This window comes from Acomys russatus, chromosome 22, assembly GCF_903995435.1.
Source record: "Acomys russatus chromosome 22, mAcoRus1.1, whole genome shotgun sequence".
NCBI classification, from domain to species: Eukaryota; Metazoa; Chordata; class Mammalia; order Rodentia; family Muridae; genus Acomys; species Acomys russatus.
Window position 1 is genome coordinate 57,172,758 of NC_067158.1, and position 15,460 is coordinate 57,188,217.

The following is a 15,460-nucleotide window of genomic DNA, read 5'->3' on the forward strand; positions in this document are numbered from 1 at the left end:
CATTTTGGTCTCTTGCTTTGTAAGAGATAACTTCCCAATTTATTGTGGAGAGGCTTTTTAAATCTTGTTGTCACTGAAAATAAACTTTCAGTGTATTATCAAATGTGGCCTTTCTTCTCTTGTGGACTGAGGGTTTACAAAGCAACACACAGCTATGTGGATTTCGCTCTACCTCAATTTGAATTATTTTTAATCTTTCTAACATTGATTTATCAATCATTCTGTAATATGCAGTTTTAAGTGGAAATCAAAGATGATAAAAATAGTTTTAAAGAAAAGTCAGTAGAAGTTAAGGAATTCTAACATATTTTCCATTTTTTAATAAATACATAAAGCTCTTTGACATTTCCTTCAATTATTTTGATTGCCGTGATAATAGGATCTTTTAAATCATCATTGTACCAGTTTTCACAGCCTGATGAAAAAAGACTCATTTCTCAGAAATAATCATGACTAGCATTGATAGATGAATGCTGATGCCGTAACGTAACAGTATAAGGCATATTTACACCATCTTAACATAGAGAAACAACATACATATACACAAAAGAATCACAGATCAGGAACAAAGAAAGCTCAATCTCCTAGACAGCTTACGTTTATAGGCTTTGCCTGAAACTATATATATATATATATATATTTGCCTTATTTTTTAATTTTTTTCTTTCAAAGCAACAAACAGATCTTCCCTATTTCTTGTGATTTATTTGTAACATTGTGTTCATGCAAAAAAATAATACTTGTTTTATTGCATTAACATTTAAACCATTCTAGATTTGGGTCCTAAAACCATCATCTAAAATTTCACTTCATGTTGCTTCATCCACATTCTTGTCTGAGTTTGGGTGACATGATGATTTGCTGTTTTATGAGTTACACAATGACAAACATGTCCAGTTGACCACAGTTCAAAAATCAAGATTCTGAGGTTCTTGATCATGCACAGTACACGCTCATCACTACAAAATGGCTTAAACCAGATAGATACACCATTTTGATACAGATTTATTGTTTTCATTTTTTAAAATTATGTTTCTGAAAACAACAACAAAAGTAATGAAAAAGAATACTGTCCCACATCCACTGTTCACAAAACGGAAGAGCAGCAAGAACCACACTGACCATCCGTCAGGTGGTGACATTGTAGTAAACATTGAATGCCATCACAACACGCCAAGAACAGCATCATTACTACAACCCGTACTTTTGGAGCAGTTCAGACTGCCACTGGCGTTTGCGCTCTGGAAAACAATCTGGAATGTGGATTTTTTTAAAATCCTGAATACACTTTTTCATCTCTTCTTCCACACTCAGCTTCTCACAGACCTTCTTTTTGGAGAGATTTGTTTCTCGGGACTTGCTGATGAGAGTGACTGAAAAAGTTCACTGTTTCTGCGTTTGTCTGGCGGTGGCATCCACTGCACTGGTGCCTTTTTGGAGGGGCGATCCAAGGTTAGCGTGTTAGGCTGGTGAGCAGCGGCAGCCTGCTGGGTGTTGGCCGGGTTGTCCTGTGGCGTGCTGGCCTCTGAGTGGCTGTCACAGCTGGACGTGGAGAGCTCATTGCAGGAAGTCCCACTCTCACTGCCTTTGTCTGTGACTTTTTCATGTTTCCTGTCTTCGTGTTCTTGTTTGGGTGACACTATCTTCTGAGGTGGTCCTAAAGAAGATAAGCAAGGGGGAAAAAAATCAAAAAAAAATTCAATTGGTAAATTAGTATTTTATCTACTCACTTTACATCCATCTGAAGAAAAAGGTGTCATTCGAACCTGTATTTCAGGGGGTCGATAACAACATTTAGGTCTTTACATGCAAACACTTAGTAACCTTTCCGTAAAAGACCGTGAATCTCATCCTGCAGAGAGAAGGGTCTTTGTTTACTTACTTTCTAACTCCTGAATTTGGAAACAGAACTATCATGCACAGACAATCCTCCAGTGTTAGACCTGCATCTCTAGATGCCGTGATCATCTTTGTGACAACCCTGGCACTGAATGCTGTCCTTTGCAAATTTATTTTTCCACTGGAAAACAAGAAGGTGGCATTTCCTAGCTTTGTAAAGCAGCAGTGGCCTCAGCCCAGAGGTACAATCGTATTGTTCATGCCTCCAAGTGCAAGGCTGATTTAAACATAATTCTCAAACTCTTCATCCTGTTTCTGCCTATTCCCTTGGAGAATTATAAAGCTGCTATACATAATATGGTCTTAATATTATGATAATTGTATGCACTTAAAATAGAGCACTCCTTCAAAATATGGAACTTTGAAATTTACAGTAAAATCCATATGAGGACAAATTTTTAAAAGTATTTGTTTCCCAAAGAGTGTGTAATAGCATTCAATAAATATTAAAGAGATGTCCTGATCCCACAGTAGAGTCAAGAAAAATAAAATATTCACCCTCTTGGGAAAAAACTATTGAAATATTTAAAATAATTATCACAGAAACTGTAATTTTAACCACACTCTAAATACGTTCTTACCCACAGATAACTAATAACTTTCTGCGGCAGCAGACAGAGGTCATTACAAAAAGACAGAGCTGACCAAAATGCAGAGGCAAGTGACAAACCCCAAGCGATACATCAGCAATACAACCCTAAATTTTTCTATTATCAAAGTATCTAAGTTAAAATTATAAAATGAAAAAAAGGAATGCTTTGCTATGAATATAAATGAGTTCCTAGAAGAGAAAAACAATTTTAATTTCTACTGTGTACTTCATAAAATAGCAAAGTACTAGTACAACTTTCTATATGTTCAATGAAAATTAGTCTAGGAAGAATATTATCAACTTATATCTGTTCCATTATACTATGTACTTTCAGTTTTCAAACACAGGCAACAGATTGTTATGGTTGTGTAGTATATTCATTGTAGGTTTACGCTCTAGCTCAGCATAGTACCAAATTTGTCTTCTCTGGCTACATATTTAACATTGGGAAACTGAATATCCTATGTTTGAATTTTTAAAACTCTTTGGAAGGAATCAATACATATGAAGTATTTCAGCCTCTTCCTATATGCTCAAATGCTAATTGCTATTGCTCAGAATATATAACCCTGGGCTTTCTATCATAGAAATGGAGCACTATTGTCCATTGCAAATTGATCTTAGGGACCTTATGACCTTAGGGACCTTATGACCAAATACTTTCATTCTAATTCCGACTTGGCACATAACAACTAGGCACAGATGAACAGGTATTTAATTTTCATTTCTTTGATACTAAAGTTTTAGTTTATCTATTGAAATGAATTTTTAATTGTAAAACCTGCTCACATGGTTATGATATAATTTAAATGATTGTGTAATATATGTGTAAGAAATTCATAACCTTTAAAATTCTATTTTAGAGAAACTGTTATTAGTTCAGAGTCTAGATTCATCTACTGTAAAGATTCTACTTTAAGTATTAAACTCTTATATTCAGGAATAAATTTATTTAAGCAAATAAAAGGCTCCTCATAAGTTTTCCAAAGAGCTAATTCAAAGCAACTGTAGAACTGGCATGTGATTTGGAGGCAATGCACTTCCTTAGCAAGAAGGGATTCCTGTGTTTGCACACTAGTGCCACAAAAATGAGAGAAACAAAACCAACAATAAAACTTTTTACATCAAGCTAACAGAATGGAAGATACCATAATAGCCACAAATTTGTTAAATTCATCAAAATAAGGCTTTCGATGAATTTCATTGGACTGTCATTGCCATAAAAAGGAAGAACATGATAATTTTCTAGCCATCTGGGAAGAATGTGGTGTTGAGATTAAATGTCACTTCTTATATATGTCAATAGGCCATGTGAGCTCCTTGCAGTAATGTGGATATGCTCAGTCATAAGACCCCAGTAGAGTTCTTCTTAAGACAGAAGCGTTTTTAAGTGAGGTCTGTGTACAACTGCACACCTTACAGATTGTATTTTAATCTCTTTACCTGCTTAGTGATGATGGAAAGCACTGGATATATTAAATTTTTTCTGCAGTGGATGTAATTCCCAGAAGGCAAATTACCTTTTAAAGGTGCTAAACTCAATTGTGTGTGAATGGTTATGTGGTGCTTGAACAGAAAGAGCAACACATCTGAAATATTTTAAGTATTAAGCAGTTGACTAAAAGAGGGGGAGGGGAAACAGGTTTGTGATTGCACAAAACTTTGTTGAATATCCAAATGTATGCAGAGTAATTAATTAGAGGAGACTTAAAAAATGAACCCGATCGTTGAAGTGGTCCTGGTGTCAATTAGCCCAAACTCGTCTGGTTGATGAGTGCCTATGTAACTTAGGCTTAACTAGTGCGTGCACAGATGTGAAAGACTATTATGCTATTGAATTGAACTAAGAAACAGAAAGCATTGTAAAGTAATTACTAAAATGCCTATTACGAATTGAAGCTTCACACAGGAGAGGCAATCATCTTCAAGTAAAAGACCATTTAAATCAAGAAAGAGTAATGTGTATTGGCGAAAATGAAGCTATTTATGTATATTTCTGCTAATGTTATTGGAATTATCACATTTGTGACTGAATAAGAATAAGGAAAAAAAACCAATAGTATAATTTGATCAAGAATCAAGGAGTCATATTATTTTATATTTATCTAAAATTATATATATAATATTTAATATTTTACATATAATTATAAATGAAATTATGACATTCAAGCTGACAATACTCCCACAAGAGCCTTCCAAAAATCCCCTGTCATGAACAACTATTTTCAAGTGATTGGTAGTCCGAATGACTGGCAAAACAATTTGAGCCCTTTGTTGGCTTCTCAAAGGGTTAAGGATATATCTCTATTGCTAAATACATTGTACTCTTAGGATACAGAAGAACTCAGATAGCTTAAGGTGGATCTTACCTGAAAACCTCCTTTCTATGTTTGATAATACCAGAAAATACTATGCAAGATCACAAATATGGAAAGCAGTCAATAGATATATACTGCCATGATGCCTGTCAACTACTACATTGGCCATATACATTGGCAATATATCCTTCCAAGTGCAATAGTGGCACTCCTATCTTGGTGGTAACCAGCAGCTATCTTACTGAAATTAAAGTCTGATAACCAGGAGTTAAGCCCAACTATGCAAGGATAGATAGTAGGGTTATGGGCCATAGAAGATAACCTATTAAGACCACTTTACTAAACCAGCATAATTCTTAGCTGTTTTCTAAAACTTATCCTCACACCAAGAGATGAGATCTCACTCTTTCTCCCATCAAAGAAATTTCTTTTTACAACAAACTGAGATCAATAAAGAAAACCACAACTGGACATAACTCAGAGGTCATCAGATTACAGGGGACTCACCCTCTGTGAATACATGTTCAACACAACTCCAGAACCTAACTCATGGAACATCTTATAAGGAGATGTAAGGACCACAGAACCAAGAACTCTGCACTGAGGATGGGTATCCTCAAAACGGCTCTCTAGAGGATCTGAACGCTGACAAATTTAATAGACATACTAAGTTGAGAGGGTGGAAGTCTCATAGAGTTCTACTCCTAGACAAAGAAATACAAGCAACTAGTGACTGCTGGCAGAGGGATAATTAACCTATTACATGGATAAGTCCCTGTTTATTCAATACAATATGGTCAGCACTAAAATCAGATATGTACAAACAATAAAAACAGATTTAGTAAGATATTTGTGTGTGTGTGTGTGTGTGTGTGTGTGTGTGTGTGTGTGTGTGTGTGTATGTGTATCAAAGCAAATAGGGCCATCAATTTGAAAGGAAGACAGAGGTTGCAAATAGGGGTGTTGAAAGGAGGGAGGGAGGGTATTTTGGAAGGTTTAGAGAGAGGAGAGGAAACGAGGGGAACAGTAATTGTATTTCAATTAAAATATATTAAATAATAAGAGTATGACAGAGAGAGGAGGAAGAAGAAGATTAGGAAGAGGAGAAGGAGAAGAAGGTATGGAGAGAGGGAGGGAGAAAAGGAGGGAAGGAAGAAAAAGAACAGCTTAATTAAAAAGGAAATTGGTAGTTCCTACATATTTATATGGGCATGTCCCTTGATAACCTTCTAATTTTTCCAGTAATTGGTTTTTTCTTTATTATATTTCATTTATTCAGCCTTCCAGTCCAAAATCCAGACTCGTTGATGATAGAAGCTGTACCTTTTTATATTACTGTGGCTCCTTGATCAGAGGGATTGCTTAACAAAAGTCATGAAATGATCCTGCCTCTGAATTTGTGTAATAAATATACTGACTCTACTGTGCATCTGGCATTAGTATGTTGTTTAAAAGGTTCTTCTTGCTGATCATTGTGGCGGCCGCACCACCGCGGTACCAAGTCAAGGGCGAGGGACTGCGGATTTAACACACACACACACACACACACACACACACACACACACACAGACACACACACACACACCAGGTCCTTCGTGCTAAGAGAGCAGCAGCGGCGGCAGCAGCTTTTATTCAGTGTCCAAAAAAACCTTTTTATAGGCAGCAAAACAGGAATGCCACTCGCAGGTGAAATCCCTCAAGAGGTAATTGCACACATGAGGGAAAGTCCCCAGGACAGGAGGGGTGAGTTCTTAGAGCAGTAAACATGACTAGCTAACCAACATAAACACAGAAACAGAAGCTGCTAAAAACAGGACATGAAACAGCAAGGCAGGCAGGCAGCCCAGTCGAGCCTGGTTCCTACAGATCATAAATTAATATGTTAGTCATGTGTCCATCTTTGTAGTAAAATACGTGAAATAACTATAAGGATGAAAGATTAAAATTTTTTGACAATTTCAACTGCTTCTATTCATGATCAGAAAGCTCCATCACTTTGAGCTCAGGGAAGAGCCGAGAATCACGGTAGAGGGTAAGTGGTAGAGTACCTCACTTCATGCAGTAAAGGTGTTCAATATAAGACATCTAGGATGGATAACAAAGACAAGAGGTGGGCAAAGTCATGATTCCAATAATGTAACATTTCTCTATGAAGTTGACCAACTCCTTAAAGATTCCAAAGCCACCCGATACTGCCAGTCTAGGGACGTACCTTTTAGCATATGGACTTTGGGGAGGCTTTAAGTATCTAAACCATAGCATGTTATCAGAATATTCCCATCATCCCCTCACAAAAAAATAAATGGGCCTCACAGTGGCACTCTGACTCCCTTAAAGAATTATCATTTTTAGAAGCACATAAGCTAATGCTCATGTTTCCGTGTTTCATTCATGTAGTTCACAAAATTGATTTGTATGATCTCTAAAACTCATAACAAAATACAGAAGAAAACTCAATGTAGAATTAGTATAAAATGTATTCACCTGGTGGAGCTGATATTAAAGGAGGTCTCTATCACTAATGTTTCTTGTATATTTATTGAAAATATGTTTTTTTCATAAAATATATTTTAATCGTGGTTTCATTTCTTCAAGTCCTCTGATCTTATTGCTTTCTTCTTAAAGACTCAAAGATGCCAGGCATGGTGGCATGCCAACACACATCAGCATCTAATGAGCTGCAAGATTGTCAGGGTTGTGTAGAGAGATTTTGTTTTAAAAAGCAAATTAATGCACAAACAAACAAACAAATGAGAAAAATAATAAAGATTAAAAGCCTCCTTCAAATACTACTTTCTGACTAAAACCTCACACTTGGGTGCATTTGTTTTCTTTTAATCACCGACAAGTAATTTATTTAAGTTCATATCATAGTACTAAAGTTATTTTGCCTTAAATAATAGTTTTGTTCTCTGTTCATGGTTTTCCTCTTCAGATTGGATCCTATGTTTTGTCTCAACATATACACAACACATATACCATATACTTACACTGAAATCAGACCATGTATATACAAACACTTGCAACACCCATAAACTACACACATATACTACACACACACACACACACACACACACACACACACACACACACCATATTACTGCTTAGGGGCAGAGATTATTTTTTAATGTAATTACTGGAGCACCACCCAAGTACTAGCTACAAAATATTATAAAAACACACAGGCCTGATTTATTTTTAAAATACATTTCTATTTTGTTTTGTGTTATATACACTTAAAACACTGACAGAAGTATAGTTAGGCTCAAGTGATATGACAAAGGTGAACCACACCCCAGAGAACTGAGGACCTCTGGCAGTGGTCTAGAAAGCAAGCACGCGTCAGAGTATGTAGCTAGTGAACACACCATTTTGGGTGGAAAGTCATGTTTTGCCTTTTAGTTTACTTAAGAGAAATAAGGACTTAAAGATCATACACCATGAACAAATAATTTCCTCTTTTCTACAAGTGAATTCTATGTCACCTCCACGGTTGTTGCTGACACTCGCAGCTATGTGTCTAGAGAAAATGTGTTGAGTCTCTCTCTATCCACCCCAAGGCCCTGTCATCTGAAAATGTAGGAGAGAAACCTCAGCAGGGCTCTATACTTAAGAATGATCCTCACACCGCACCTATAAAAGCAAAGATTCTATGCTTTATTAGCATCCTAGTCTTGAAACAAACAACAAACAACAGAATCAGAGTTGTTGGGGTTCCTTTGGTATCTTGGGGTTAAGACTATGGAGCCATTCTGGGGCCATTTCAGTTCCCTCTCTTTGAATCGGCCATTCCTCATCACAGATGCTGGTGTGCTTTTCATGTACCACATAAGCCATCTCCTTCTGATGACCTCCTTTTAACTGACACATCGTATAAGGGTAGAGTGATTTATCTGTTTTTGCAGTTTGTGAACAAAAGCCTATGCTCGTTTGTTCCTTGTCTATAAAACTAGAATCGTGACACCTACCAGATTCTTGGCAAGGATTAATGAGATGTTGTCTTGACAACATCTCTGACGGCTTTATGTGTGAGAAAGAAGATGCTCTATAAACAAGGATGGAAGTTGTTCCTATGATGTGTTATGTATAACAAATTTATATGAACATAAAACTATGGTTTTATAAATTATGCTTGTCTCATACAATGTCAGACAACTCTTTCAGGCCGATCAAAAGAATATTTTTATTAAGACATCTTCATACATTTAAATCATTGTTTTTAGCTCGTATCCACCCTTTCTGATAACCAACACAGACTACTCCTCAACTGCTTGATTTAAGGCTCTGGGTGTGTGTGTGTGTGTGTGTGTGTGTGTGTGTGTGTGTGGTGTGTGTGTGTGTGGTGTATGTGTGTGTGGTGTGTGTGTGTGTGTGTGGGTGTGTGTGTGGGTGTGTGTGTGGGTGTGGTGTGTTTGTGTGTGTGGTGTGTGGGGGGGTGTGGTGTGTGTGTGGTGGGGTGTGTGTGGTGTGTGTGGGGTGTGTGGTGTGTGGTGTGTGTGTGTGTGTGTGTGGTGTGTGGGGTGTGTGGGGTGTGTGGGGTGTGTGGGGTGTGTGGGGTGTGTGGGGTGTGTGGGGTGTGTGTGGTGTGTGTGTGTGTGTGGGGTGTGTGGGGTGTGTGTGTGGGGTGTGGGGTTGTGGGGGGGTTGTATGGGGTGTGTGTGTGCTGTGTATGTGGTGTGTGTGTGTGTGGTGTGTGTGAGTGTGTGTGTATGTATGTGTGTACTCAGGCATGTGGAGGCAGGAGATCAACATGGAGCATCGTTCCTCAGTATTGTACACCTTGTTTCAGAAACAGTGTCTCTCACCAGCCTGGGGCTTGTTCAGTGGGCTACAATGGATGACCTGTGAGCCCCCCTGTCTTTGCTTCATTTCTGTATGGTTACACATGTACATCATCACACCTGGCTCTGTATGTGTGTGCTGGGTTCTAGCTCAGGACCTCGTGTTTACAAAGCAAGAACTATAGAGACTGAGCTGTCTCTCCCCAGCTTTGAAGTGAAGCTCTTGATGAAAACAGTGGAAATAAGTGAAGAGGAGGCCAAATGCAGATGCCTACCTGCAATTCCAACACTCAGGAAGCAAGGGCAGGAGGACACAGCAAGGCCTGTCAGGGGCACACAGGCAGGCACTTTTGGAAAGACAATAACAACATGATCAAATGTCTAAGGAAGAAGGAAGGAAGCCAACAACAGGCCAAGACTCAGATTCCAGGGGTAGAAATAACTGCCAGAAGAACACCAAGAGTGCAGGGAATTTTTTTTATCTGCCAGATCTCCACAGATCTCAAGTGCTCATTAGGCAATAAATGTTTCAAAGTATTTCCAACAATGTACAACAAGATACAACTTCTTGTAGCTGTTTTGCCCTTTAATGTGAGACATCTTTTTCCCTTTGAGATTTATAGATGTCACTTATGGAAATAATTTGGAGCATGATCATGTGGCTGAATGACTGGGGAACCAAAGCACGTATGTGCACAGCACAGTTAAATTTCACTGTGTGGTGCATTAAAAAAATGTTTATTTTTGAAAATAGCAAAACTGTGCTCAAGGTGGAAGTTCTTATAGCTACCTATAAGCAAGATATTTTAAATGCTAATTTGCTACCCTATTTCAGAAGGATTAAAAAAGTGGCATCAGCCAAGAGGAGTTTTCTGTCAGAATATCTGTGGGGAAGACATTTGCATTGGGCTTAAATGTAGCTGCAAAGAGAGAGACACAGAGAATAAGACTGTATATATGAAAGTACTTCAATTTAGTTGTGATAGTAATATCATTTATTAAAATCTTTCAGTATTGAGGATAGACTTTACACATACCAGGTAAGTTCTCTACCACTGAGCCACACACATATTTTCTGGGACATTATGCAGTCTCTGGCTCACAGGTTAGTGTATATGCCTCTTCAGTTTCCTAAACTTATACACATTATATGTTTGTATTCATTTGCATGTCATCACAATTAAGTAAAATACAATGATGAACACCTGATTCAAATATAATATATACATGTATAAAAACTTAAAATGTAAATGAGTATTTAAAACATTAAAAAACTGTAAAATATAACCACAATAGCCAAAATTTAACCCCCCTAAATATTTATCAACAGAAGAATGGATAAAAATTGTGGCTTTTATACATAATGGATGTTTATTCAGCTATGAAGAAGAATGAAATTATGTCATTTTCAGAAAAATGGATATAACTGAAATTATCAGATTAGACAAAGTAAAGCAGAAGTAAAAAACCAAATCTAGCATATTCCCTCCTTAGTGGGTCCTCTATTTATGTAGATACATCAAATTACATACATACACACACACATATATATATATATATATATATATATATATATATATATATATATATATATATATATACATACATATATACATATGACATGAAAGGAGAAGCCAAATTCTCTAATGAAATGGGGTGGGGCTGATAGGAGAGAGAGGGGAGGACAAATAACCCATAAAAGATATAGGGTAAGTGTTGACAAAGTACATTTTATACCTGCATGAAAATGTAGTTATGAAACCTTGTACTGTGTACAGTGTACATACAAAAAATTATAAACAAACAACAAAACAATAACTACAAGGCTTAAAAAAGCAATTTTCTAAGAAAAGAGAGAAGCCTATGTGTGTCTCTTCATAAGACAAAAGTCTTTACAGACGTGATTAAGAATTTTGAGGTGGTGAATACATACTGGATTATTTTGTTTGGATCTCTTTTCAACAGGAAAGGAGAGAGATACTAACAGGTCAGAATGTGAGCTTGAAGGCTGAGACAGGAATGACTCCACAATAAATAAAGAGCCTAGCTGTCACCGTAGGTTGGGAGAAGCCAGCACAGAACCCTCTCAAAGCTCCTGCCTGGAGCAGAGAGTTTTTAACACCTCTCTTTAATCTCAGTAAAAGTGATTGTAGACCTCAGACTTCCAACGCTTCTAGACAATACATTTATGGTTTTTTTTTTTTTTAATGAAGTTCCAAAGCTTATAGCAGTTACAGAAGCTAACATAAGTCCAGCTTAGTGTCTGGCTCTGAATTATATCATTTTATTTATGTGATTATGGCTCAACCGTTAATGTCAGGGCACATTGGATATGAATATAGGTCCTCAGTTTCTCTGTTATGACACAGTTTCCTGCATGGTCTGTGAAGGTGTCACCCTGTTTTTGTGTAAGCTCATCCCATGTGATAAGCACAGTATATCGTACTGCAAATCTTTGCATTTTGGGGATATCCTTCTTGATGGAAAATACCTAAAGATGGTCAATGTTTACTTCTGTCTCTTTCAGGAAAATATTTGCTGAGTATTCCCTTCTTTGTATTATGCTTTGTTATTTTTTAAATGATTGCAATACTTATTCTTTGTCCTCCAAATAACATAGATAAATCACCATATGAGTAAAGTTTAATAGTCTCCTTACATTATCTATAATCCCATAATGTACTTTCTTTCTCTTTTTGCAAACAAACACAGCTGCCTCACCTACTTAAATAAACATAAAACATACAATAAAACTCGTGAGTACTCAGTTAATAATTCCTCTTCTACAGATGACACCACGACCTCAACCACCTGCTAACTCACTAAACTTCTGACCCATGTTCTTATCCTATATTTTTAAAACCATAAATTAAATGATATCACTATAATTCTTTACTTTTATTCATTTTAAAAATTATGTGAATATGTGTAGGAGCAGAAGTGAGGCAAGTATGTGATCCTGTAAGACAGAAGCAGGAATCGAATCCCCTGGATCTGGTATTGCAGGAAGGTAGTGAGCTGCCTGACTGGGATGCTGGAGCTCAAACCCAGGTGCTCTGCAATGCAGCATGTGATTTGATTCCATTGGTGCACATCCCTAGATTCATATTCTTTTCTTTTCAAACCAGCTTTCTTTATTCATAATTTTCTTCAAAGAAATAAGAACAACACAATCAAGAATACAGTCACTGTATTCCTTTAATTCTTTCTTGTATGAGGTTTCCCTCTAAATGAATATATCTGACTATGACATCCTTTTAAGAATACGTCTGCCACTGCCCTCTTGGCCTTTCCCACAGTCATAAAAGTCATCAACACACTATATTTATTGCAAGGACTCCTACAGGTCCGTTCATTTCTAATCTCTATTTTCTGCTATCCAAATATCAAGATCCCAGCTTCACAGCAGTGAAATGGCTTTTAAGAGTGTATTTGTTTTCAGGAACCTTCATTCTCCTTTGGAGAAAAAAAAAGTTTCTTAGCTCCATAGACAGCACACTCTATAACCCAGTCTCCATTTAAATTAAAAACTTACTTTTTTTTACTTTCTTCGACTACTCACCCAAATTGAATGAAATGATATTACTTTACGTGTCACCAGTTACCTACCATGATACACAATGCTGATCTCTGTTTTTAACTATACTAATCTCCTCCATTAAGTAAGATTTTCACTCTGTCTCTGTCTGTTTCTCTCCCTCTATCTGTCTTTGTCTGTGTCTGTCTGTCTGTCTGTCTGCCTGCCTGCCTTCCTGTCTGTCTGTCTGTGTCTGTCTCTCTCTCTCTCTCTCTCTTTCTCTCTCTCTCTCTCTCTCTCTCTCTCTCTGTGTGTGTGTGTGTGTGTGTGTGTGTGTGTGTGTGTGTGTGTGTAAGAATATGCTCAATGCTCTATGTACTTATTTTATTTAAGAGAGTCAAGTGCCAGGCTACAGTAGTTTATTTATTATCTAAACTGAGCCATTCATTATATCTTACTTAACTTGCCCCATGATCTATTCCATGAGCACAGGTATAGAAGCAAGTAATTGTGGTTGCTAACAGCAGGAAGTTTAGGGGATATATTAACCTGCTCATGAGAGGAAGAAAAAAGATTTTTTACAGCTCTGTCGAAAGAGCATTCAGGTAAGAATACATCTGACTGAGTCTCTGAGATGGTCAAGAAGATGATATAAACACAAACCCATATAATGTTAGATTGTTTGGGTGACTGGATCACTAATTCTTTAGGGAACTTCCACCTGTTTGCTGAGTAACTATGGACCATAGAAATGTAAATCTATCTGGCATTATATGTCAGTAGTGTAGAGTCTCTATGGTACTCAAAGTTTAAACATATGAGCTCTCTCTCTCTCTCTCTCTCTCTCTCTCTCTCCTTTCCTCTCCTCTATATGTGTACATATGCACATATATGTGCAAACATGAGAAAAATATATTTTGCAAACATGTCTACATACTTTTAGACATACTACAAATAATGATGAGATACAATTGGAACTTTCTTCATGAACCATGATATGAGATGTGTTGGTCATACACACCATCATAGAATGGCAACTGCAATGTTAAATGCATGCATTAGCATGTTAAAGAATGAATGTTTTAAGCTAATAATTCTATATTTGGGGGAAGTGTAAGGTATGTCAGACATAAAAATATAATCCGTGTGTACTTAGTATGTTATTTTAGTATTTCGTGTATCCCAATTTCTTATGCATGAGTGGGTTTACTGACCCTATTATTTTTTACTATTTTTGCCTAGTCTCAACTCATGATTCATTCTGTGTTTTAGAGGTAAAGATGTGTCTCAGCTTTGTTTCAAGACTATTCTATTTTATTATACCTTGTAAGTTAAATGTTTTAACAATAGTAGCATGCCTCATGCATGTCACAAATCCTCTTCAATAACTGGCACAGCAGGCATCATGCTACAGAGTCCCATGATAGAGTGCTTATGCTGAGGTACAGCCTAAGACAAAGTGCTAATAAAATATCAGGCCTCTTTAGTAAGTTGCTTCCCATAATGCAGAGAACGATGCAGAAACATGATTCCTGAAACCCAACCCAAAATGGGATAACACATAAACTTCTTGCTCTGAGAGCAAAGAGCCACAATGATTATGTGAAATGTTAAGTCAACTATACCAAACAGTTTGTGTTTATCAAAGTTTTTTTTTTTTATCAAAGCATATTTTAAAAATCTTGCATGTAGATTTGGGCCCAGGGGTCCCGCTCAAACTAAGGCACCAGCCAAGGACAATACAGGAGGTAAACTTTAAACCCCTTCCCAGATCTAGCCAATGGTCAGAATATTCTCCACAGTTGAGTGGAGAGTGTGATACGACTTTCTCACGTACTCTGGTGCCTCACATTTGACCATGTCCCCTGGAGGGGGAGACCTGGTGGCACTCAGAGGAAGGACAGCAAGTAGCCAAGAAGAGACTTGATACCCTATGAGAATATACAGGGGGACGTAATCCCCCTCAGGAACAGTCATAGGGGAGGGGAATAATGGGAAAATGGGGGGGGGGAGGAATGGGAGGATACAAGGGATGGGATAAACATTGAGATGTAACAAGAAAAATTAAAAAAAAAAAAAAAAAATCTTCAACACTGAGAAAAAAAAATCTTGCATGTAGGTAAAACACTGTGTATTTAAAAATGTTCCCCAAGTTTTCTAATTCGTTAATTGTGCTATCATTGTGGTCCAGCCCCTTTATTTTACCCATCTAGCAATTAATCTTAAATTGGTTTCTTTTTCCCATTTCAAAACAAAGCCTGAGGTTGGTTCATCTTCTGAAGTGCATATTCTTTTTTTTTTTTTTTTTTGTCATTTGGGTTTTTTTTTACTTTTATTTTTGATAGTATAATCT

The 15,460-nt window shown here is 37.0% G+C and overlaps 1 protein-coding gene across 1 annotated transcript in view; it reads right to left on the minus strand.

The window, feature by feature from the left end:
• Positions 1-264: 264 nt before the first annotated feature.
• Positions 265-15,460, minus strand: part of Kctd8 (potassium channel tetramerization domain containing 8) — a 229,322-nt gene continuing 214,126 nt past the window's right edge. Inside the window, 2 exon segments of the mRNA XM_051164731.1 lie at positions 265-1,371; positions 1,374-1,657. Of these exon segments, the coding sequence (XP_051020688.1) occupies positions 1,192-1,371; positions 1,374-1,657 (464 nt within the window). The 3' untranslated portion in view covers positions 265-1,191.